Raw genomic sequence first — 27,800 nt, 5'->3', positions numbered from 1 at the left:
GGTCACCTCAATTGATCGCCAACACTGAAGGAAATGAGAATGTTTCCAAATAGTTAGCCATTTTTCTAAAATTCAATCCGTCAAACAGGAACTAATTTATATTTATATTTAAAATAATAATTTTTTTTTTCAATGGCAGGGACTGAATTTGAATCTTTGCCTATACTACGCCAGAATTGTTGCTCATTTCGCGTTACCCAGTGGGCACCTGTGAACCAAAGTCACGGAGGCGAGCAACATTGCCCACGCCACACTGCCACAAACCCGTTTATAGGGTGGGCCACATTCACACATCATACACAACAGAGGACAGCACAAAGAGAGATAGAAACATCCATGCCCAGAGCGGGATTCGAACCCGCAGCCTATGGCTTCGCCGGCTTAAAATAATATAATGAATACCAAATTAGTATTGAATTGAAGTTATTTTGTTGTAAATTAAAAAACATTCATTTTAAAATTATTTTTGCATTAAAAGCACTTTAGAGTTACAAAAAACTGTTACGAAGAATTTTTTTAAAAATTTTCTATTCTGTTTAAAAACTAGGAAGATGTGCTAAAATTCTTTTAGAATGAAACCCAACATACATAAATTCGTTTAAAATTTGAAATTCACTCGAAATTTCAATATTTCGTGGAAAGTTATTGTTTCTTAACAGTTCCTGGAAAAAGATTTCCTTATGTTTCATCTTATTATTGTTTGTCTGGCATTCAATGAATTAGAGGTCCCTATCTGCTTATTTCTGACGTCTGATGTTTTGAATATTATAAACAAAAGCTTAAAAAATGACAAGATGTAACAAAATAGAGTTGAAAAAAATGCACATCGAGGGAAAAACAATAAACTTACTTTCGACATGTGAAGCATTTACAAAACTCTTCCCGTGTTTATTGTTTACAAACAAGGCTGGTTCTAAAAGAAATAGCTGATGATGCGAATTTATTCGTAAAATCAGGTTTATATTTTGTAAACGATTAATATTCAGGAGTTTGTACGTTATATAAGGAACTAGGAAGTTATTCCGTCATTTATTAGCGCGACAATCGCGTTTCATCTGGCCCAACTTTTGGGCAAACTTATTTTATTTCAGATGGCTTTCTAATTTTAGAAGACAGGAAAATGAGGCTTAAATTTATATCTTGCCTCTTGGCCTGCTTGTGCCTTTTTAGCGGCACACAAGGGTAAGTTTTTTTTTGGCATCTTATATAATTTTTTTATTTTTAAATCAGATACACTACGTGCGATATCTTGCTTTACAGTATCCTTTGTTATTAAAAAATAGCAATTGTTTTCAACTTTTCATAAATTCTTCATAAAATATTGGAAAATTATAGTTTATTCTTTTAACTATCGTAAGTTGGGGAGATTTTTACCCACCAGTTAGTCAAAGAGGAAAATGAAGCTCTACTGTTGTATTCTGATTAGGATAACTAATTGCTTATAGTTAGATATTTTCATAACCTAAGGTCTTTTATGCTTCTGCGCATGCGCCAAGTTTACTTCGATGTAATCAGAATAGGGAATAGATGATAATGGTTTGTTTACTTTTTTTTGCGTTGCTCCAATGTACCTTTGAACTCCAGAAAAGAGCACATATCAGCGAATTAGGCAGGCCACTCACGGAGGAAGCAAGTGGTAGGAAAGACGCATACAGGCAACTAATTACTATACTTTTGCATTAGGATGAGCAAAGGTGATGTGCGCTTGCTAATACAAGAGTATGATAATATGCCTCTCGTGTGCCTCTTACTTATCGCTCGCTCCCTCAGTGTGTGGCCTGCCTTGCATCGTTTCGAAGTAAAACCGCTACATAGTGTTGTAGATTTTACTTACAGTACTGCATTTTTGATATTGCTTACAAATTTTGAGTAATTCAGTAGGTTTTTCATACACTTTCAATTGTAATAGATGATTTTTGGGGAGATAGCGGAAAAAGAATTATAAGCTTGAATTTTTAGAAGTTTCAAACGGATATTAGTCAAGCAAAAAATAAAAAGTACCCTTTACAGTTCCACACTGGGGTTAAATTGCATCGCCATTGATACCATCCAGGATTTACCGCCAAAAAGAATATAATGAGATTAAGCTTATTATGAGACTATTTAAATATTAGGTTTAAATTCTCTATCTAAATAGGCGTGAAGAGTGTTTAAAATAACTTGCAATAACTTTCTAAGATTTCTAAAGTTCATATCTGTCAAAACACTCTCTTACAAAACAGTCAGTTTTGCAAACAAAATTCCTAGATTTGTAACTTTCACATTTGTCTAATCCCGCAAGAATAAAAAAAGAAGTGTGAATTCTGCAAACGAAATTATTTGCAAAGCGGAAAGCGTTAGTTCTTTAATCGAATCACGAGATCTTCAGATCTAAATTTTGTTTTTATTTGAGAAATACGTAATGCACTGACAAGGGAAACTAGGGAAGTGTGACTCGCCAATTTTGAAATAAACTAGTGGGATGTATGCCTTATGAGGAATAATTTTAGGGGGCAACATTCGTTTAGGCCCATAGAGGGTCCTATGAGTGATAAAAAATAATTAAGTATGTAGAAAAATCGGTATTTCATTACTTCAATGCAGACTATTAGTTATTGTAATTATCTTATACTCCAATTAATTTTATGGTACTTTCACGTACTATATAATGCATATTTATTGTCAAAATTGATTTCGAAAATTTTATATATCTGTAGTTTTTCAGAAAAAAAAATTGGCATTTTAAAAAAAAAAAATTTGGCAACAAATTTTTTAAATTTTTTTTTTCAAACAATTTTCCAATATTAAAACTAGTAAACAGTAATAAATTTCATTTATATGAGAGTCGAAATTTAATACGCATTTTCCCAAACTGATTTTTATAAATGCAATTTAATTTTATGCAATCACATAAATTATTTCAGATTTTTTTGCAAGATCTAACAATATGAAAAAAAAAAATTTTTTTTTTATATATCACATTTTTGGATACACATTAAATATGAAAAAATTCCATCAGTTTGGGAAAATGCGTATTATATTTCGACTCTCATATAAATGAAATTTATTACTGTTTACTAGTTTTAATATTGGAAAATTTTTTGAAAAACAGAATTCAAAAAATTTGATGCCAAATTTTTTTTTTTTTAAAAATGCCAATTTTTTTAATTTTTTTTTCAGAAAAACTACAGATATATAAAATTTTCGAAACCATTTTGACAATAAATATGCATTATATAGTACGTGAAAGTAGCACAAAATTAATTGGAGTATGAGATAATTACAATAACTAACAGTCTGCATTGAAGTAATGAAATACCGACTTTTCTACATACTTAATTATTTTTTATCTCTAATAGGACCCTCTATGGGCCGAAACGAATGTTGCCCCCTAAAATTATTCTTCATAAGGCATACATCCTACTAGTTTATTTCAAAATTGACGAGTCACACTTCCCTAGTTTCCCTTGTGAGTAATTTCACTCTGTTGATATCAACTTACAATAAATTTTTCAGACTATCGACGAAAGTGCTTGATGACGACATCAAAGATGCAAAGATCAAGGATAACGAAATTTCTATAGATAGTAGTACTATGGAGTCTACGACTTCTGAAATAAGTATTACAACAAAAAATGATAATGGTAAGAACTCGTATTTTTTCACATCAAATTTTGCTTCATAAATTTAAAAGAGAGAATGCCCATTTTTAGCATAATTTTAGGTAGTTCAAAAAAATTGAGTTTTCTACATAAGTGCTGAAATTCCATACATTTGAACAATGTTAGTTAAGGTTGTACTTCAAAGTATCTAACGTCATATTTTGGTAATAATAGTCTATTTTTATATCCAAGGCTCCTATACTATCGGAGCTGACCTATCAAGCAATATTGGAGCAAACAAGTTCGCAAGTTAACGTTATGTTAGTATTAGTTATGTTATGTGCTTATGTTAGCTCTTTTTACTCCCAAAATGAATGATAAGTCGGCCTGTCTAATTCAGGGGTTCTATTTATAACTGTTGGGATAACAATTAATTCATAACTGTTAAAGTTTTGCTGATCATTAAGCTGTGCTATTTATGTTAATCATGAAAATGATGCTCAGTGTATTCTAAAAAAATGTCACAGCTTTTTTTAAAAAATTAGGTACCGATTGTTATTCTACTTAATTTCTCCAACGCTGCCCTGAGTTTAAAAGTGGCTCTTACATATTTTTTTATCAAAAAAATAAAAATTAATGAATTATTTTTGAAATATCCATGATAGGGCTGTGGGGGCTCGAATAAAGCACACGCATTTCACTGAAGTGACGGGTTCGAAACCAGACAATGGTAGGTCTATAAGAACTCCGCACCCGGTTCCCACCGGCCACAGTGCTGACGTACGAAATATCCTCAAGGGTAGACGGAAAGTCCCCCAGACGTCAGGCTAGCAGTGAGAGGTTTTCGTCGTTTTCCTGCAATTGCGCAAATGCGGATTAATTTCATCAAAAAGTCCGAGGCGAACTGAAATTTCTTCCAATCATTAATCCAGTAGTTCTCTTGTCTTCTGGATTGGGTCAAAAATTATAAGGCTACGGAGTTGAATATTGGTAGTTGTAAACTAAAAATTGGGTCGGCTGCTCCGGTTATAAATAAATTATCCATACGAAATTTTTCTTCTTCTTGTAACCCGTCAAATTCAAAAATTTTTCATAAATGCTTGTTTTTATAAATTTTTATTATTTTATTTAATATGGGGAAAAAGGAGTACAGATTTTTACACAGTTTTAAACGATTAAATACAAAATTTGAGTGAAACGGTTGAATAGTTAGTTCTGCTAATTAACATTAGATTGAGTTAGCATTTCTTACAAAATTCGTATTTTAAAAGTTCCATTTCTCAAGCACTATTCGACCGATTTTGTTTTAATTTCATATTTTGTCATTTGCAGTCGAATAGTTTAAAATGTAAAAATTGCGAATCTTTAATTATTTCATTTCTAAAGATTTTAAACAATTATCAACAAAATACTAAATAATAATAATAAACTGATAATAATAAAGTAATAATAATGATATAATAATAATAAAATAACAAAGGTTGCCCCCAATTTAATCAAAAATCAAAGCCGTTTAAAAAAAGCATGTTTATTCAGAGAAAGAACGTTTTTATGTCTGATTTTGTAGCAGAATGATAGTTTTCACTAACTACTTAGCATATTTTAGTTCGACCATTTGAATTATTATGATCGGCACTTAGTTCGTGAAAATCCGACCACTAGAATAAAAATTATTCAGGGTCATTCTTCCTTATTTAGAGCATTGTTTATAAATAAATAACTTGGTTGGCAAGTGACATTTGAGTAACTAGTTTCAAATCGTTCACACTTTTTACACCTACAATTTGTTAAATAAATTTGTTGTTCCTATAGAAAGTGTGGATAATTTAAAATTCATAATTTGCAAATTCTAATTGTCAGAATCAATTCTGATGACAAGATGAATAAATAAAAGATTCATTCATGATGATCTTAGGGGCCGTTCAAAAAGTGGGTACATCCCGAAGGGGAGGGGATTTGCTATTTTATACGGTTTTGTACGATGAGGAGAGGGGGTATTATACAAAGTACGTACATTATAAGCATACACCAAATTTAAATTTAACTTTTTCCTACACATGTATTATACATATGTAACAATAATATGTATGTAACATTATACATAATAAATATTTAATTTCATTTAAAACATAATTATTTTAATTTTTATGAAAAAGGGGGGTAGACAAATAAAATGTACGTACTCAAAGGGGGGGGGGAGGGGTTAAAATTTCTCCATTTTTCTGTACGTACTTTTTGAACGGCCCCTTAGGTATCCATTAAAATAGAAAACAATCTATCAGTTTGTGAGAAAATAACTTCTCTGATTGAAGAACATAGTGGAAGAACCGGGCTAAGTAACGTTATTAGTTAATTTTTCTTTGATTTCAGTTTTTAAAATGATATTCTGAGATTAAAGCATTGTTAATAAGAAATAAGGATTATTAATTCCGAAGTTTTGTGTTATTAATCTACTAATTATTATATTTATGGAATATTTTTTAGAACTGAAGTATTACTATTAAGTTTAAATTTAGTTTTTACTTAATAAAGAAATTTCTAAACTATTCACATCATCATGAAATTTCGAAATAATTGAATCAAATGCTTTAGATATCAGATAAAGTTACATAAATTATAAAAATCTGTCAAACCCGATTCCAATATTTCGTAGAAAAACTTAGTTTGGTCGTTAGGTCTCATTTCTAGGTTTTTTATGGGTAAAATGTAATTTTGATGGCGATTTTATTTTTTATTCACACCCTGCTGCGTTGTTTTACGTCATTGCAAAGTCACATGCTATTGGAATCAGTAAAACATGTCAAACAAACTATCTATAACTTTATTAAATTCAGTTTTTAAACCTTGTTGAAAGTTCCTAAATTATGAATGAATTGAGAAAGAGATTTTAATTTTTTTTAGCAACTCCTAAAACTACAGAAATCATAGATTTAGATTTCATTAATGGAACGTCTGCTGTATCAGATAACTTAATCGGAAAAGACCGTCAAAGAAGACAATATCCTCCATACATATATGTACTACCCTTAGCATCTTATGGTCCTCCTCCCCCATATGCACCGCCACCTCCTCCCAAGCCATACGTTCCAGCAGCACCACCACCTTATGTTCCTCCAGCGCTACCTTATGTAGCACCACCACCTCCTCCCAAACCATATGTTCCACCAGCACCACCACCTTATGTACCTCCAGCACCACCTTATGTACCACCACCACCTCCTCCACCGCCACCTCCACCCAAACCATATGTTCCACCAGCACCACCACCTTATGTGCCTCCAGCGCCACCTTATGTACCACCACCACCTCCTCCACCGCCACCTCCTCCCAAACCATATGTTCCACCAGCACCACCACCTTATGTGCCTCCAGCGCCACCTTATGTACCACCACCACCTCCTCCACCGCCACCTCCTCCCAAACCATATGTTCCACCAGCACCACCACCTTATGTGCCACCAGCGCCACCTTATGTACCACCACCACCTCCGCCTCAGACATATATAGCTCCACCTAAGCCATATATACCTCCACCTAAGCCATATGTACCTCCACCTAAACCATATATACATCCACCAGTTGCACCGTATGTAGCTCCTCCACCTCCTATTCCATATGTCCAACCTCCACCTCCGCCTACGTGCCCTGCTCCACCACCAACTTGTCCAGCCTGTTTATATGCTTTAAGTCAATTGCCTGCTGATATATGTCCATTTGCCGTGGGTAAGCTTTCATGGTTATTAAATAATAAACTTTTCTTCACTCATAATATGTCTGAATATCTGTTATGAGAACGTGAGCAGTAATTTTCATTATTGCTTTTTTTTTCTCTGCTGAAATTTAAAAATATATTATGTCTTTTTATTATTCATTTTTGTTCCATCGTATGGAATAGTTGAAGTCAAATATAAAAATAAATAAATAAATAAATAAATAAATAAATAAATAAATAAAAAAAAATTACAGAAAAATCTTTATTTAAATCAGATACAGCTGTCTGACGTAAGTAAATTAAAAACAAAAATGATAAAATGAAAGAATAGTTTTTAAAATTCACGTTAATTAATTAAAATAGCTATGTAGTGTAGCTTTGTCATAATATTAGCAATCCCACAAAAAAAAATTCAATTTTTAAATAATTTAGCAAACTAACTGGATAATACGAAAATATACTTTCGAGAAGGACTCAAAACAATTAAAAAATGAATACTTTATATCGAACTGTTAACATTAAATATTAAAATAGAAATTTTAAAACAGCGTTTCCCAACCCTTTAAGTTATGTGAATCATCAATTTTGGAAAATAAAAACTTTGAGGCTGACTTTTTATTAAATATAAAATTAAGTAGCATAAATATAAAAAGACATCAATTATATTCTGACGACGATATTTGTATTAAAATTGTTAAGAACTTGAAACAGAAAAATAAAAAAATTAAAATTTCCCTTTTCCAAAATTTTAGACAAAGCAGAAAATAAATTCAGATATTTAACAAGCAACGCCAAAGAAAGCTGTAAACTTTTCAGCTTTCATTATGAATCCTTGGTGTTACTTTTAAATTTTATTCACAATGAAAGCAGTCCATGTATGAAGAAATTTTTGGAAAGATTAGTAAAGATGTCTATTTCAGAAATCTTAGCTTAAGTAAATTACTCAAAGCTAGATATTTGCTGAGGTAAGAGTTATAAATCATGATTGTGGTGACGAAAGATGATTTTTAGAAAAATTATAAAAATTATTTTTATGTGTTCTTAAACTGTTTTGCGGCGCACCGTATCAGTATGACCCATAGATATGCTATTTGAAATATTGCTTTTCGCTCCCGACAAAATAATAATAATAAAAAAAAACATTGTTCAAAGCTCAACTTGAATCGGACAATCACAAAACGACCCACAATCGGTTCAAAGCTCAAACAGTTTCTGAAGAATTTTAAAATTATAATTTTTTTAAAATAATTTACACAATTTTAATAAGCAAACCAGGATGAAAACTCTTTTTAAATAAAAAAAATGAACTGATTGAATTAAGCAGTAATTAAGTGTCCTTGACTGTGTTTAGCAACAATCTGTTAAATATATAGTTTTTTATTTTCATGTTTTCAGAGAATAAAATTATATTCTCGTATTAGAGTATTGTGCAAACAATAATTCACAAATGTTGCTCATGTTTACACATTCTATCGTAATTTTGTAGATCTTCACAATTTGTGCATTATCTTCACAAATTGTCACAAAAAAAATTTGGAAGTGGAAAATTTTTAAAACTTTTTTGTTGCATGATTTAAAAAAGAAAAAAGGACTCATAGTTTAGGAAAAAAAACTTAGTTAAAAATATAACTCTTTCGATGATTTATTTCTTTTTCATCTTTGCGTGTTGCCCACATAACATTAGTCAGATTTGTCACTTAACCATTCTTTAACGGAAAAACGTAAAAAGTCATAGAGAGAAGGACTCTAAAACAAAAGTCACGAATAAAAATCATTCACAATAAAAAATTTTCAGAAAATAAAATAACAAAAGAAACAAATATTAATGAAAATTGGCTGTTTGGAAGAAAATTACAATATTTCATTGTTGGCTAGTCTTGCAGTTGTCCAATTAAATTCTACACAAATTGTTTTTTGTTGATTGAAACAGGATAAGGGAGAAGGATCTAAACTTTCAAGAAGTTAAAAAGCCACCCAAATATATATATATATATATATATATATATATATATATATATATATAAATACAAGAAAACACGAAGAAAGTTAAGAAAAACAATCACGAGTTTCATTTATTGCGCTTAAGCTGCAAGTAAACAGAACCCATTAGATAAGTTCAAAATGAAGAATAAAACAAAGAAAAATTAAAGACATATGAAAAAGGGGGAAATAATAAGTAAAAAAATAACAAACATTCAAAAAACAACAAACGTTCAAAAAAAAAAAAAAAGGATCCGGTTCTTCCGGTTTTTAAATAAAATTTCATCCCTTTTTTTTTTTTTTTTTTTTTTTTTTAAACTGTTGTCTTCAAAAAGAAAAAAGGATCCGGTTTTTCCGGTTTTTTAAATAAAATTTCCTCCTTTTTTTTTTTTAAACTGTTGTCTTCAAAAAGAAAAAAAGGATCCGGTTTTTCCGGTTTCTTAAATAAAATTTCATCGTTTTTTTTTTTTTTTTTTTTCTTTTTAATTGTTGTCTTCAAAAAGAAAAAAGGATCCGGTTTTTCCGGTTTTTTAAATAAAATTTCATCCTTTTTTTTTTTTTAAACTGTTGTCCTCAAAAAGAAAAAAGGATCCGGTTTTTCCGGTTTTTTAAATAAAATTTCATCCTTTTTTTTTTTTTAAACTATTGTCTTCAAAAAGAAAAAAGGATCCGGTTTTTCCGGTTTTTTAAATAAAATTTCATCCTTTTTTTTCTCCTTTCTTTAAACTGTTGTCTGTTATTTTTTTACTTATTATTTCCCCCTTTTTCATATGTCTTTAATTTTTCTTTGTTTTATTCTTCATTTTGAACTTTATATATATATATATATATATATATATATATATATATATATATATATATATATATATATATATATATATATATATATATATATATATATATATATATGCCACTATTAAGTAAATTTATCTGGTACCTTCCAATGTCCCTTTCAAATAGGTAGCAAATGGTTTCAGTGGTAGCAAAGATAGTGAATTAATGTTTTAATAAATTAGAAATGAAAGAACTTTTCTCCACCACTACTTATAAATAATTTTAACTATAAATTATAGGAAAGATAGAAAAATAATCATGCTCCAAAGTTTCTATCAAGGTCTTTCAAGAATTCTATATGTTTTTAAAATTTCGGTTTTAGTTTGCTATCACCGAAAAATGTATTTCGCACAAAACTCAAATGTTGAGAGTTTATGCAGAAAGTACTAAATACATTAATATAGGTATAAAGTATTATATTGATATATTTGCTGATTATTAAAACGGTACCAATACTAAGTAGTTTTAATATCGATACTATGGAAATATGTGTCTTACGGCCATTTGAAAGGGGTTTTGGAAGGTACCAGATAAATTTACTTAATAGTGATAAATTTTGCCTGATATCAGTTAACTGTGAGCTATATCATCACTCCACGAGATGCTAAATACAGTCAATGTCTATTCTGATGGGATGAAATACAAAACTTATGTGTTGCTTAATATAATAATGTAAAGTTACACTGAGGAGCAACAAATAATAATAAACAAAAAACTGTAAGTTTTTTTAGCATTATGGAATAAAGAGCTTAGTGGAAGAACCATATAAGTGACATATTCAGATAGGTTATAATCAGGCTACGATGAAAAAAGTGGTCTCCGAATTATTAAACTTACCGATTTATTAGAAGACTAATTTATTTACTGCTGCCTAATTTTAAAATAAAAATCGTGCAAGCATACCAAAAACTAATGTGGATTAATAAAGTTAAAAAGATTAAAGTGAAAGTAAAAAATTTTTTTGTTGCATTAAACATACCCACATTGATGCAACCGATTTATGTTTTTTCATTGATTCATAAATATCCCTAAAAATGTCACTTACCTGGTTCTTTCACTTAACTCTTCAATTATGCTGTGCTGGCAAATCTGTGCATGATTTCGTAGTGTGTCCAAGTACTGATTGATTTTTTTTATTCAAACCGGGCGAAGAACGGGGTTATAGCGAGTGCAATAATATATATATATATATATATATATATATATATATATATATATATATATATATATATATATATATATATATATATATATATATATATATATATATATATATATATATAATACAAAAAGTAAATACTTTTGTATTAATAAAAGAATTAAATCTCTTTCGTTTTCATAAAATGTCTTTGTTAAAGAATAAGCGTAGAGAGATTCTATTTTGGGAATTCAAGGCTGAAAACATACCATTGAAATATAAATAGATTTATATTTCAAAGGAAGAGTTATTTTTAGAATCGTTCCCTTTTTCAATTCCATATAAGGAAGCAGAAATGATTTTCCTTAATGCGTAAGGTTACAAGGAATGTACGAAATGTGCCTTTTTACCTCAAATCTATGTTGGTATAAAACGTAAGAACGCATAGTTTTGTGTGTCCTCCTTTTCATCGTGATTTAATCTTGATAAGCTGTTCAGGAATTGTCAGAAGTCTTGTCCATTCCCCTCCCATAGGAAGTGTGGACGTGAACTGTTAGCAATACCAGCCTACATTTAAATAAACCTGTTTATTACATATATATATATATATATATATATATATATATATATATATATATATATATATATATATATATATATATTACTCAAAGTTTCAAAATTGCCTGAAAATGCATGGGTACATAATTAGTAATTATTTCTTTTCAGGTCTGAAAGTGGTTTTATTGACACCTCCGACTGGTAAGTCTTGGTTTACTTAGTCCTTGTTTTTATACTCCTTTGTCAAATAGTCCTTTGCCTCTTGGTTTAAATAGTCCTTTGCCAATTGTGATAAATGAATCCGAGAAATAGTATGCTGAAATAAAGCAAAAAAAAAAAAAAAAAAAAAAAAACAAAAAAAAAAAAAAAAAAGAAGCGAAAAACGAATGTCTTATACATAGATATGTGAACGTCTTCAATATGTATTTATAGAACCCGCGTCAAAATCTTCAGTTTTAAGGAAGGAAAATCCCCTATCGATACCTAATTAATAACTATTGAGGAAAGTGAGACTGAAATCTTCAAAATCATTTTGAGTGGAAACGTAGAAAATTATTAGAAACTCCTTTCTTCTTTGTTCGGACAGTAAAAACAGCTATCTTGTATCGTTTTCTTCCTTCGCATGTCAATATATGTTTTGCAATTTATTGAAAATAAGATTCAAAACCGATTCATTTTGGTTCAAGCATTGCAATTTATTAAAGCATAACAATTTACAATCATTCATTGAACTATAGCAATTTTGGTTAATTTTGTTGTAATTTAATAATTCGATTGTTCCTCAACCAATGAATGCTAACTTATGGTAAGTAATGCAGTTTCCATAATATTTTAATTTGATATTTTAAGAAAACCGTTAAATTCTTGCTTATTTTTTTAGTTACTTTGAAAAAACAAGGCATTGATTTGTATGGCAAAAGAGATAATTAAATTTTTTTTTATCACTACTAGTGTTTTGCGATTTCTTTTCTTTTTGTATTAATTTTAATGTATTTTTTGACAGTGCGCAGTTTTATATCAAACTATTATTTAAGTAAGTAATGAAAACACATAAATACTTTTTGAATGTTAATCTTTCTAGCAGCACAAATAAGCAAAACAGAAAATTTTAATTTGGTAAAGACTATAAGCCTTATTCGGATGGAATTGCCAAATTGGTTATATGACAAGTATTAGAAGATTAAAAATTCATGATAATAAAGGCTGTTTGTCACTGTGTTAAATTTTACCCTATAATTGTCACCATAAAACTGCTGTAGTTGATAAATGATGAAAACTCGTTAAATAATTAAAAAACAACAACAGCCTAACACTGTAGTCATACAGTGGACAGTCTGGATCATTCTTCCTGAGGTTATGGAAAAATTACACGAACTTAAATTTCAACGAATAAAAATTAATTCACACAATCATTATGAAAATATAATATCTGAGTTAGAAAGCACATTTTATTATATATTTTTTAGCTTTGCAACTCTTTTTTCTTAATTTCTTTTTGTAAGAATTAGAAGAAAAGTCACTCACATCAATCCCTGAAGTAAAAAAACTACCACAGATATCGTTGAATACTCAATCCTTTACGGTAAACAGTTTTATTAAATTCATCATATGAGTTTATATCAAACAAAGGGAGCATTGATCCTTGGTTTTACTCGATAATTTGTGAAACTTGACCTGGCACCAATTATAATTCAGCTTTAGTAAAGGCAAATTATGCATTGGTTAAAGGTGATTTTACTTCTCAAATATCAAATTTACACTTCTAATCTATGGCTACACATATAATAAGTAATGTTACAATTTTGATTAAGACTAGGAGGCTTCTCTCCCTGTTCTTTCCGCTCACCAACCCCAGTGGTTGCTTTTCTTATTCTCCGTTATTTTTTTCACTTAAAAGTCAATGAAAGAAAAATCATTGTTTATGAAATATATAAATGCCATCCACCTTCAGCAACCAGTTTGGTCAAAATATCTTGCACGATATATAAATTTTAATGGTAACTCAGCAGAGCACAGAACAGCTGCATCTGAATATTCTTCAAACCCTCCTTCGAATTCTGAGACTTTAATTAGTTTTAACCAATATATTAATCAACTTTTTCACCTTTATCTGCTGCTCGCAGCTTTCCTCACGCGCAAGTATTTTGATTTCAATTTTGACTATTTTCAAGAGCTATCCTGTCAATGTTCCTTATGTATTGAATTTCAGTAATTTAAAATCTGACCAGCAACCATAAGTCACATGAACCACCATGAGTTTGGGACATTCTGGAGTAGTAAGAAGTATTAAAATTATTCTCATCTCTATGGTGAGGAGGAAAAAAGTAGAAAATTCATCCCAATGCTCTATTACGTGCTTTACTACTTCCTTACGCACCTTTCGATTCAAAGCTTGAGTATCACATAATATACCTTAACTATTTCTTTAACGAAAAAGTAAAGTTCCGTCATCAATGATTGGTAAGAAAGTATGCTGCACAACAGCACATTTTATGTTTAAAAATTCTACAGCTATTTTAGAGCGGATCAAAAATAAATTTAAGTAATTACTTCGGAATTAAGTAATTACTTATGTTTTTATTTCTGCAAAAATAAATCCACCTTATAATTAACTATTTATACTACTTAAAACAATCTAACGAAGGGATGAAATGATTGTAATGATAAATATAAAATAATTATAGTGCTGCCAATAGATAGAGAAATATCCGAATTACCGGTGAATTACTAGTACTTTCATATATATATATATATATATATATATATATATATATATATATATATATATATATATATATATATATATATATATATATATATATATATATATATATATATATATATATATATATATATATATATAGCCATTACATTATGACCACCCTCCATCAATAACAATGGCCTCGCCCAGGTTTCCACGGTTTCTCTCCCAGGAAAAATGTTTTCATAGGGCACATTAGGACCCATAATCCTCATAGAACATTCCCTGATGTCTGTAAGCTACTTGAACATAGTTGCAGACCAGGTTCACCCATTCATGGCAACAGTTTTTCTGCGGGGAATGGTGTTTACCAACAGGATAATGCACCATGTCATAAGGGTCGAATCGTCGAGGAACATTCCAGTGACTTTCAAGTCATGTATTGGCCCCCAAATTCACCTGACCTTAATCCAATAGAGCATTTGTGGTCCCACTTGGAAAAACAAATTCATGCTGCCACGCTACCCCCTCAGGACCAGTTGGTGAGCTCTTGGTACCAGATACCTCAGACTACCTATCAGCACCTTGTGGAATCAGTGCCACCGCGGGTGCTAGCAATTTTGAGGGCTAAAGGTGGTCCTACATGTTATTAGCCGGGTGGTCATAATGTAGTGGCTCTTCGGGTATATATATATATATATATATATATATATCGGCCGAAGTCCTTATTTTTAGTTAGGGCATAAATCTTAAGTAGACGCATAATAAGCTGAAGTAGAAAGAATTTTTACAACTCTGATGACCAATAAGTAAGGATAGCTTAAAAACCTCCGAGTTGACATTAGTAAAACAAACTTATCTACACAGTCGCCGTGAATTAAACAACAATGACAAGCCAATATGGTAGGACTTCTTATCTAGTAAAGTGTAATTCAGAGTTTGTCTGCCTGAAATGCCAAAGTAACTTCCGCGCAATTTAAGTTCCCTGTTTTATTCTTCTCAACCAATATATAGATAAATAAAAGGAAGCCTGTATTTTAAACATAATTAACTGCTTTAAGAAAAAATAGTTAAACTTAGTGCTACGATGCACTAAGAATTAATAAATGTGAAGTAATTTTACTTGTTAACAATCTATAATGATTACCTTATATCATATAACAGTTCGTATTGAAAACAGTTTTTTATATCTCTTCAGTTTTTGTATTTTTGAAAATTTCGATATAGATATTTAAATAGACGTTTGGAAACACTTAAACTCCCGTATTTTTCATTGATTTGCTTCTTGGCTATTTTTGACATCTTTTTTGTTACTTTTTTTTTGACAAAAATTCAAATGAAAAAAGTGGTACGATTCAGATCAACATTAAAAAATCGGAATACAATAGTTATAGCTTATATGGAAGTTATTAGATATTACTTTTTAAAAAATGGAAGTATTTTCCAATTTTTTAAACTTCTTAATTCACTGATGGAAAAAAAAAATCCCTACACAGAGAAAAAATTATTGTAGAGTAATGAAATTTCGGCAATGCGTTGTTTGCTTAAGTAACATATTTAATTAACATATATAATGAAATAATAAGAATTTCTTTGTCTTCTGGATTAGGTTTAAAATTACAAGGTTACGGAGTTGAACTCTAGCAGTCGCAAACCCAAAAATTGGGTCGTTTGTTCAACGGCGGTTAAAAAAAAATTATATAAAATCATGTACAGTGGATACATTTCCCCCTAGTCCTTCTGCAATATCGCGGTAAGAATATCCACCTTCTCGCAGTCCTATTGCAGGACCACTTTCAAAATCAGTGAGCTGTTGACAATTTCTTTTTCGTCTTTTTAGAGACATTCTCAAATAACTATGTCAGAACTCAACGAAAAATAACGCTTACGAACTGTAGAACACGTATTTAAAGTAACTCTGTTTGCACGGTCACAGTTTCGCTACTAGCACCAAACTTATGTACCAAGCGTTGAATTTGAATAGACATCATCTTTCAGTTATATAAACAAGCCTATTAAATTTAGTTTATTTAGCACAACTTCTTCTTGGTGTTGAGATTTTTTTCTCCATCAGAGTAATTTGGATCATCCGTTAGAAAACATAATCAGAATTTCAACATAAAACTACTAAACTATGATGTTTAAAATATAAATATTCTCCCCCCCCATCTTTTTTAGCTCCTTTTAAATGTAGACCTTTGGTTAGAGGAGACAAAATTACATTGACAGGAAGGTTAAGACTTGAATACAAGAGATGAAAAGTTAAAAGTAAATTTTGATGGAAAATTATAAGACTATATTGTTTTAAACAAGGAGATACCCCCCACTCCTTTAGTTCCTTGTGAACTTTAATCTTCAATTAAAAAAGATCAAATTTTCTAGATTGGGAGGTTAAACCTTTTCTTTACAAAGATCAAATCATGAAAAGGAATTGCGAGAAAAAAAATGAAATTATGCGTTTTTTTAGCTGCATTTAAACAATAAACATTGAAAATGAGTTGATTTAAAAAATATATTTTTTCAAGTTTAATTTTACAGATTCTTTTTCTTTTAGCTTCCTATGGTGCACTTTGTGGAAAACTTGGTGTTTTGGGTGGCTTTGGTAATATTGATTTAAAGCTAGTGAGAAAAACTACTGCGCTTTGTTATTAAGGATAGTTGCGCATGTGATTTAAAAGGTAACTAAAATGAGATAAAAAAAAACCTTTTCTTGTTAGTATATCTTTCGAACAAAAACCATTAATAAAATGTGACTCTTTATTATAGCATCACACACGTACTTGGCACTGGCAAACTCCTGCGGCATTGGTCAAAGAAGGATACTTATTTAGCAAAATTTTACTTTCGGATCAAGTTTGTTATTCTTCCGATTGCACCAGGAGATTACGTGGACAGAACAAGTGATTAAGGCTAAGTTAGCAGCTTGTTATGCTCCTCCACCCCCTCTTCCTTATCTTCCACCACCACCTCCACCATACAAGCCCCCTGCTCCTTACCTTCCACCTCCACCACCTCCTCCTTACAAACCACCTCCTCCTCCGTATGTAGCTCCACCTCCTCCATATGTCCCACCTCCACCCCCGCCATATATCCCTCCTCCCCCACCTGTTCCATATGTTGCTCCCCCTCCACCATCTGCTCCATATGTGGCCCCTCCTCCTCCATATAAGCCTCCACCACCTCCCCCATATGTTGCTCCTCCTCCACGACCTGTTCCATATGTGGGCCCCTCCTCCTCCATATAAAGCCTCCACCACCTCCTCCATACGTACCTCCTCCTCCACCGCCACCTGCTCCATATATTCCTCCTCCTCCTCCACCACCACCTCCTCCATTACGTTCCTCCTCCACCGCCACCACCTCCTCCATATGTTCCACCACCACCGCCACCTCCTCCTCCATATGTTCCTCCTCCACCCACCACCACCACCACCTCTTCCTTACAAAGCACCACCTCCCTCCCCCTTACCAACCACCCCCCTCCTCCCCCCTTTACCAACCACCACCTCCACCACCACCCCCTCCTCCTTACAAACCCACCACCTGTAGTAGCTTATCCTCCACCCCCTCCCCCTCCTCTTTACAAACCACCACCTGTAGTAGCTTATCCTCCACCACCACCCCCTCCTCCTTACAAACCACCACCTCCTCCTCCTTACAAACCACCACCTGTAGTAGCTTATCCACCCCCTCCTCCACCACCTCCTTATAAACCTCCACCTGTAGCACCATATCCTCCTCCTCCACCACTTTCTTACAAGCCACCACCTGTAGTAGCTTATCCACCCCCCTCCACCACCTCCTCCTCCACCTCCTTATAAACCTCCTCCTGTAGTAGCTTATCCACCCCCTCCACCCACCTCCTTATAAGCCTCCTCCTGTAGTAGCTTATCCACCCCCTCCACCACCTCCTTATAAACCCCCTCCTGTAGCACCATATTCTCCTCCCCCACCACCTCCACCACCTGTAGTAGCTTATGATCCCCCTCCACCACCTCCTCCTTATGAGCCGCCACCTGTAATATCATATCCCCCCTCCACCACCAAAGAAGAGTGGATATTAATTTTATGAAGAATAAGATTGAGTGTATTTATTAATTCAAGAAACTATTTTTTGTTTGTAACTTACATTGATTAGTTACAAACACAACAGCTTTTAAAAAAAGACTTTCCTTCTACGTTCATCATTTAATTCATCAAACTGGATTGGAATATTTGTAAGAACACGTCATTATTTTTTATTGAAGTCTTATTTTTTTTGTGATTCTGTACATAGTAGCATATTTATTTTCTAGTTTTTTGTCAAAACTGCGTCTCCATGTACATATACGAAGTAGAATAAACTTTTGTATGCATTGCTTACAATAAAGTTTTTCGTTTTGTTAAATAGTCTTAATTATTAGTCATATTTATTTTCAAGTTTTTGTTAAACTGCTTCTAGATACGAAGTAGAAATAAAATTTTGTATGCATTGCTTACAATAAAGTTTTTCGTTTTGTTAAATAGTCTTAATTTTGTTCAAGACTTGATTAGTCCATTCTAAAATTTACTCAACTCACAATGGTCTGTTAAATTCCCATTGAAAACGAAATCAAGCTTAAATTGAAATTCAAGCTTAATTGAATTAAAGGTCGCAAACATTAGGATAGGCCAAAAATGCGCTGGAAACTACGAGCTTAAGATAAAATCCCTCAAAGTTCTAGCTAATTTACTATTAAAGGACAATTTAGCTGTTACGGTAAGTTTGTTTAATATATATTTTTTCCAAGAGATTATGGACATTTTCGAAAATATTTTGGAAGGATTGCGACTTTTAATAATCATGAAAAACGCAAATTAACTTGTTACGAACTTAACATTTGATGTTACTCTCTGATTTTAAATTATGGATTAGCTGTTACAATATGGAAAACCATAAATGAATAAAAGATTACAAAAAAGAAAAATGACTCCTATTTGCGACCAAAAGGTCTTAATGATTTTATGAACATACTCGATAAAGGAGGAATTTCAATAAAAATTTTTGAGTAAAACAAATAATTTTTGAACGCTCATATTTTAATTGCTACGTGCGGAATTTGGAATGCAGCAGATTAATTTTAATATAGGAAGAAATTAGAAAAGTTTTTTTCCCCTGGATCCATGACAGACTCAGCCTGTAGTTTTTTTTCTACTGAAGATTATTTTATCATTGCTTTAAACGTTGTGCAGCTACCATCAGAAGAAAATATTGACTTACTGAAAATAAAATATTGACATACTGAGATCTGCAAATAAATTATCATTTAGCAAATGTTCTGAGATCTATGCATTTGAATATATTCTTCGAACAGTGTAAATACACCTGCTGTATTCATGATAATCTAGTCTTTTATCCAGTGCACACTTTGTACTTTTATTTGCTGTTGCATAACAGAAGAGAACTCACTAAAATCCACCTTATACCACTGCATCTTTTATCTCATATCGGATTTCTGATATCGGATTATATTTAGAACAGTTTTCAAGGTAATAATATATACCATAAATATCACTACTTTTACAGACAATTTGATAAAAAAATATTTTTTCTTATTTTTACTTGAATTCAAAAATTTGACAGTTTATTAAAAAATTTTTGAAGAAATAATTAACTTTCATAGTCCTTTAATTCTATTAAAGATGAAACTACATATTTTCTGTCATTTAAAAGATTTTGTTGCCAAAATTTGAAATATTTAATCAGCATCAGGGATAGAAAAGAGAAATTAGTCACTGGTCTGAAGCATCAGTAACTAAAGGATACTACTTGTTTGTACATACTTTCACTGGTCCATATATCTGTTATTAATAGTCTTTTTAAACTAAATAAAGTGGATTTATGTGGAAAAATTAAGATAATTAGAAATACAGAGTTCGTGTGATGTCCAAATTAGAAATACTGGAATTTGTGTGATGTCAAAATTATGATGAAATATGCTTTTTTTTTTTTAAAAATCTCTGACCAAAACAGAAAACCAAAAAATCAAAACTCGAAAAACAGCATTCCATTCTTTTCATTCATTGCTGGTATGAGCGACCACTACTAATTATTTTATGGTGGTCTGAGTCCACATTACAGTGGTCTTGGATCAGCGTAAATTTTGAGTCCTAGAATCAAATAACGCTGCCAATATTTAAAATGCGATTTGCTTTCGAAATAGTAGAAACTTAGAAAAAACGTCCTCATCAGAAAATATTTTACCTGATAAATATAATACATTCTAAATAACATATATAGCAAATAGTAATTATAATATTATATTTTGCTTCAAATCAGATTATTCTTCAATTTTATATCTAATCAAACGCTGTTACTTTTTAGAGCACAATTAAAAATAGGAATTTATTAATAGAGAAAGAAAGCAAATACTGAGTTCAAATTTTAAATTTCACGATCAATTTCAACTCTTTGGATATGAACAGTGGAGGCAAAGTTGTTGCCGCGCATAGCGCGCAATCATCACGCAAAGACAGACACAAGCCGATTGTTGTTCAATTCAAAGCTAAGTTCGAAAAAGATTTTTGTATAATGGCATTGAAAGGAAAAACATTTTCTTGCCTCTGAAATAAACTCCAGATTCGACACATCTCCGATCTATATCAACGAGTACCTGGCTCCGACTATTGAAAAAATTATTATAATTTCTTTCTAAATATTTCAAACGTGAAAAACAATATTAAGTTTTTGCAGTTTTAAAGAATTCGTCAAAACGAGAAATTTTAGAGAGAGTGTTCCGCATTCACAAAGAATCTGATTTAGTCGTCAGCGTTACATGATTATAACTTAGAATCTGATAACTTTCCCACTCAATTAATTACGGGCACCCCAGATCGCTCCTTCGTATTTATTACAACAATCTCAAATACATTAATGTTATCCATTTAAATTTTTTATAGTATTAGATTACATTTTGTGGAACTCGATGCTCTTTTATTTGATAAACATAACTCAATTGATATCATATAGTTTTTATCCGAAACATTCTTGTCCGAAATCTTTAGAATGTTAATAGCTTTAAAAATTTTTTATTGCTGTAGGAGCTATTATTAATCTGGAGGTGTTATAGTTTTACTATAAAAAGAAACATAATTTTTGAAAACAGTTTTACAGATGGCTTTTTGCCAAATTAGTTGTTATGTACAGTGCGCAAAATAAAAAAAATAGACCACCCCTGAATAACTTTTGATCTAATGATCGGATCTTTACGTTTTTAGGACTCAATCTTAATGGTACAAAGGGGTTGACTTCAAAATATGCTAATCAATTACTGCAGACGATATTTTAAGTAACGAACTCAGTCACACAAACATACCTTCTATGAATATGCACAACTCTTTTCGACGGATTTGAATTTCTGACCCCCAAAATGTAAGGGGTAGCCGAAATCTGGGAAATGGGGTTCCCCAATAGTTTGATCAGGAAAGTGTTCCATATTTTGGACCCCTTAAAGTTAATTTTTACTGTTTGCGTATTTCGCCATATCTCAAGAACTTTGCAAGCAAATTGAAAAAATTGCTGCACGCAATTACAGAATAAATTAATTTAAAGATAATTACACGAAAAAAAATAACTTTCAGTAAAATATTTATTATTTTGTTTTGTTTTATTTAATAACAGTCAAAAAAATGTAAATTATAAGGTAGACAATCTTAATATCATTTTAAAATATGCAAATTTACGCGTCAAAATACTAAATTTGAGCGAAATTAGTCGAATAGTTCATGAGAAATTGAATTTCAAAAATACGATTTTTTCAAAATTCGATTTCTCAGGAACTATTCGTCCGATTTCGCATAGATTTTGTATTTTACCATGAAAAATTGCATTTTTTAAAATGATGTAAAAATTATATTTCATTAATAATATATATAATCAAATTAAAAATTTTTATATATAAATTAATGGCATCTATTAACTAACCTTAAAGCATACACATTTATTTTATGATTGGTTAAAAAATTATAGCCAAAAAGGATGTTTAATCGTAAACATTGAGATCTAAATTTTTTTTTGATACATAGCTATGTTACATTATTATAAATAACGCCTGAAAGCACTTCACTATTATCCTTTGCAAGCTTTCCGCTTTTTTTTTTTTTAAAGAAATAGGAGTGATTTTAGGAAGAAAAATGAATTTTTTTCTCCACCGGCAAGTGATGCATTTTTTCGATGCTTTTTCCACTCTGAATTCAACAACAATTTTAAACTCAACTATAATTTGTAAAAAAAAAATATTATAAAAATATACATAGTATCGATACACAATACCAGTTAAATAACAAACGGGAATTTATCTGTTAAAAAACAAATTCGAATATTTCTTAATCTGCTATGATTATACTATTTGTAGAAACCGGTGCTTCCAAAATCTTTCTAAAGTGCATTAAAAGCTTAAAAAATGATTTTAGTTTTATTTCAGAAACAGTTTTCAAAAACTAACAGAAAAAATAACTAAATAAAGTCTGAGAAATTTAATAGAATTAAGCCCAGACAAAATTTGTTTATGAAAAACTCTTCTTTACCTGGTGACAAGTACGGCTTATAATAGAATAGTTACAGAACAGAATTAGGTTTGCAAAAAATAATTTTTTACGAGAACTAATTTAACGAATGTAGCAGCAGCAAAAAATAAGAGAAATTAATAAACTACATTCTAGTAACAAGATTTTTCCAGAAAGTGCTATTAAGTAATATGTATTTATTGTTCCCCCCTTTTTTTGTATATTCAGTTTTTTTTTGTGAGTATTTTTTATTTCTTTGTATGAATTTATTATCGATAACTTTTTATGGCTGCCATATTGAAACATGTGATCCCCGGTAACAAAAAATATTTCTTGTATGTCTGTTTCTTCTCTTGAAAATTACAAAATTAAATTAAAAAAAAACGGAAATCCGATAAATAAGTATTTTCCCGTAATGTGGTCTTACGTTCAAAAAACATATTAGTGAGAAGTCTATTTAATTTTATCCCTTTTTCTAATGATTATCATCATCTTATTAATTTTCATTCAAGAAAAGAATTTTCACTATAAATAAATTCTCTCTATCGAGAACGGCTCTGTTAGAAGTTAAAAATAAATAAAGCGATGGTGGACTTTAAAAAATAATAGTTAAAAATCTCATAAAATATTTTTCCATTGTGCGTCAGTTTTGAATTAGCGTTCTCAAGGGATTCACTGCTAAATAATTTGAAGCACGTTTAGCCTCATACATTATTTGCTGTAATCTTAATATGGTGCTAAGATGAACCATATTATTGTTATTCTCAAATTTTGTTAAACGATAATATGGTCCAATTTAAACAGAAAAATTGTTATATTAAACATCTTAAAAATGGTTGCAACAAATTTACATAGTATTATGGTTCAAAAGTATCAATATTGTGGGTTAACATAGAACTAATATTTCTGCGAGGGTAGGGTGCCTAAATATTAAACATTGGACGAAAACATGGTAGTATTGTATATCTTACTAGTGGGCTGCGTCCCCTGCTCGCTAACGCTCGCCAACCCCTGAAAATTGCTACGCAATCTTATATGGTTTGCTTCGCTCGCTACTAACTCAGGTACATTGCAAATACGCAAAATTCTAAGAATTCAAAACAATCATTCAAATCCCATATAACAACATTTTTTTAAAAAAAAAAATTACATCTTTTTAGAAAATACTAAGTCATTAAAATAAATTTGAATTCAAATAAATGACATGTAATTCGCTAAACCTTTTAGAAATGTGCTATTGTATAAAATCTTAAAGGGTAACAGCACGACTGAGACTCATTTTTCAATGAATAACTAATAACAATAATAAAACAAATAAATTCGTGATATAAATCAAAATCGTCAAATAAATTCGTAATATATAAATTCGTGAAAAAAAGCGCTTTCGACAAAATACTAAAATAGAGATCTATCGACAAAGGACTATTCACTCCTGCCTAGCTTAAGGTTATTTCAGTTTCCATTTTTAAAAAGTTATGTTGAGCCACCTCAGCTAGATTTGGCATGTGACATTTTTAGCGGAAATCATTGGTCGATTTTCTAGCGTTGCCATTCGGGGAGTTGTAATGAAGCTTTTTTTTGTCGGCGTGTAAGAGAAATATATATATAGATTATAGATGCCCTCAAATTTGCAGCGTCCTTGTGTTTCAAAGTATCAGTATTAAGGTTCATCAATGAACCAATTTCTCTGAGAGTGTAGTGATCCTGAATGTAAAGCATAGAATGGAAACATGATACAATTAAACATCGCATTATAATTGCAGCAGATTTTCGGCGTCTTGTGATTCAAAGTATCAGTATTAAGGTTCATCAATGAACCAATTTCTCTGAGAGTGTGGTGATCCTGAAGAATAGATAAAGCATAGAATGGAAACATAATACAATTAGGCATCATACTAAAGTAGCAGCAAATTTTCGCCGTCTTATAATTCAAGGTATCCATTTAAAGTTTCATAGTTTAACCAAATTTTCTGCGAGTGTGGAATATATGAATATAATCTTTGCAGCGTAAAATTGTTTTAAAATTTTTTTCTTAGGCTCAAAAATAAGAGAGATATTTGAATTGAGCAATTTAAAACTGTATAGAGTATTTTTTCGTATATCAAAACTTTATTTTCTGTTTTGCGCGATTAAAATTCAGTTGAAGTATTCCGAGTTTGAATATTGAATTTGAATGAAGCATTTTCTTTGCGATATCGAAATAATGAGAGTTAATGACTTGAATTTAAATATACTTTGTATTGAAGAAATACAATAAAGTAAAATAATAAAAAATTTCACTGAGTGGAAGGAACAATATCAGATGTAACAGTTAGATTAAGACTGAAAAGAAGAATGGGTGCCCTGCATCTTGGTGATCAAATTACAACTATTCTTCTATTTCAAACCAAAACAAGAGTTTCCTTTTCGCGAACGGAAAGACAATACTTTATAAGATCAATTCTGAGTCAAGAACTCAATATACGAAATGAATAAATAGTTTATCCTAAATTGCGTGTCTTTGAAATTTTTTAAGATTTTTATGTAGCATAGTAATAATTTCTCTTGAAACAGGTAAAATGAGTAAAGCAAGTAGATCTGGCAAAATTTAGAATAACCATATAATAATATCTTAACTGTTTTTTGCTTCTAACAAACAACCTAACTTTTAACCCGAGTTGTTTTTTATGTTGTTGTTTGTTTCTAATGTCGCTTGCCACACTGTCAAGCCTGCTTGGTGAAACCGAGCGAGTGTGCGTTTCTTGTTCTTCAGTGGCGCCATCTATGGCCACGAATTCGACTTCTGCCACACCATACGTCACACCCGTTTATAGGGCGGACCCATTCATACATCCATTCATTCATCCACAGATCGTAATTTTGACCTGAATCAGAGAACGATCGATCTCCAATCCAGTACTCCCAGAGGTATCGATTTGTTATGGGAACATGGAGGACTTTTTGCGACTCGACAGATTTAACGTGCATCAGTCACTTTACTACACGGGGAGTCTTCGGCCGGCGGGGTTCGAACCCAGGAAACTCTCGGACATAGACCCACCGCCCTACCGACTAGGCTATGACCAGTTGTTTTTTATACAACACAAAACTGTCAACATGGGGATTGTGTTTCCTCTAGAAATATTTCCGTTACATCAGCTAGATGTGATTTAGGGAATTCACATACCAAAATCTATATACGATTTGTAGAAGCGTTGTTGTAGATAGTTAATATAAAAAATTTTAGAATTGATCGGATGCTTTACTTTGAATATTATACTATTATAGTAGTTGATTCCTGGTTGAATTTCGAGTAAGAGGTTGCAAAATATCTGCTAACGTTCATTTTTTAAAAATTATAGTTGTTAATTGATAACTTGTGATTATTTATTTGAGTCTAGAAACTAATCTGTTGGTGATTCGTAATAGGAAAAGCTATAATATTATGGCTTTCAGAATTCTAATTAGAATTCCATATCCAGCAACAATATGGAGACAACATCTTAAAGCAAAACTAATATATATATCCGAAAAAAAGATTTTTCGGTTGAAATTGTTTGATATGCACCAGAAACTAGTTGTTAATTAATTTTCCCAGTCAGATGCTTTCTTATACAATTTTTTTTATTGAACCTTTCAATTTCCGTTCTTTTTTTGAATGATTTTTTCCAATCGTCGGTCATTTTATATGCATAAATGCATTGGAATATGTTACGCTTTTGAATTTTATTTTTATTTCTATACTAATTTTTTATTTTTTGAGTTTATTTTCATTTATTTTTTGTGACAAGAATTATCAGTGTGTTTGATCATTTAAATTATGCAAGTTAAGTCATAGTGTACTTTTATTACTAAAATTCCTTCAATTTTTTTCTGATTTAATTATCATAAAAAATTATAGCTGTCATTTTGATTTTTTTATTAATTACAAGGAATGAAATATTTTTTTTTAATTAAGTCTAAGTTGCAAGCTATATTTTTTTTGGCTTTTGTTTCTATTACAAATAAAAAATATTTATTAAATCAAAAAATATAATAATTTATAATCGTACTTCGAAAAATCATCATCAAAGAAGCACCTATTCATGTATCATTCATGTATGTATTCATGCTGAGGAATTGAAACTTCACTAACGTATTAAACTTTTCCAACGCATTCTTTAAATTTTGAACCCAGAATTAAGGAATGTTTTAGTCAAGTAACCAGGCATTTTTCGTTTCGGTAAAAGACTTTTTAAATGAAACTATTCAGTATTAAAGTCATATGGAGTGGACATTTTCTAGTGTTTATGCAACTAACTTTTTCAGGTTAAATATGACTGTACACTTTCAGAACAAAGCTTTTTAGTATTTTGCTTAGTTGTATTCTAAATTCACTTTTCCCCGTAAAACATAATAATATTCTAAAAGTTATTTCTTTGCTTTTTTCTATTGCTATATGGTACGTATTTCAACAAAATAATTACTTTTAAAAATTGCGAAGATTTCAAAATCTGGATTTGTACACGTGAAATAAAGTACACGTTGGAAGTTGACCAACTTCTTCACCGTGCCATTATTTTGGAGTTATGGATGGGTGGTCTAATGTAAACAATAACAAGCGTCCTTAAACCGGAAGAAATTTAGAAAATTTCCGGTGTATCCCTCCGCTTATGTTATGACTACGAGGCGATGTGTGAACAAGCCTAATATTCTATGCAGTTTTGTTATTGTAATTTGGGTTCAAATCTAAACATAATTGTACCATTCATAAGAGATTTCAGAAATGTATTGATTCTCAGAGGTCGTAAGGCC

The 27,800-nt window shown here is 30.9% G+C and overlaps 3 protein-coding genes across 4 annotated transcripts in view; 1 reads left to right on the top strand and 2 right to left on the bottom strand.

Moving 5' to 3' along the window:
- LOC139426078 (QRFP-like peptide receptor) overlaps positions 1 to 27,800 on the bottom strand; it is a 240,336-nt gene that overhangs the window by 29,241 nt on the left and 183,295 nt on the right. The gene's annotated exons all lie outside the window — the stretch shown is intronic.
- LOC122271348 (uncharacterized) lies at positions 1,024 to 17,743 on the top strand. Its single transcript, XM_087167505.1, has 6 exons — positions 1,024 to 1,182; positions 3,496 to 3,623; positions 6,483 to 7,304; positions 11,972 to 12,004; positions 17,059 to 17,182; positions 17,271 to 17,743. Exons 1-5 carry the CDS (start codon positions 1,121 to 1,123, stop codon positions 17,154 to 17,156), a joined length of 1,143 nt encoding a protein of 380 aa, XP_087023631.1. The 5' UTR covers positions 1,024 to 1,120; the 3' UTR covers positions 17,157 to 17,182; positions 17,271 to 17,743.
- Positions 17,524 to 17,919, bottom strand: LOC147806960 (uncharacterized). Its single transcript, XM_087168502.1, has 2 exons — positions 17,762 to 17,919; positions 17,524 to 17,684 (listed from the first exon to the last, which is right to left on the bottom strand). Exons 1-2 carry the CDS (start codon positions 17,904 to 17,906, stop codon positions 17,524 to 17,526), a joined length of 306 nt encoding a protein of 101 aa, XP_087024628.1. The 5' UTR covers positions 17,907 to 17,919.

The sequence above is a fragment of the Parasteatoda tepidariorum genome, chromosome 7 (assembly GCF_982258835.1).
Source record: "Parasteatoda tepidariorum strain Cologne lab strain chromosome 7, Ptep-v5.0, whole genome shotgun sequence".
Lineage (NCBI taxonomy): Eukaryota > Metazoa > Arthropoda > Arachnida > Araneae > Theridiidae > Parasteatoda > Parasteatoda tepidariorum.
The sequence above is the reverse complement of the archived record's forward strand: the minus strand, read 5'-3'. Positions and strand labels throughout refer to the sequence as shown.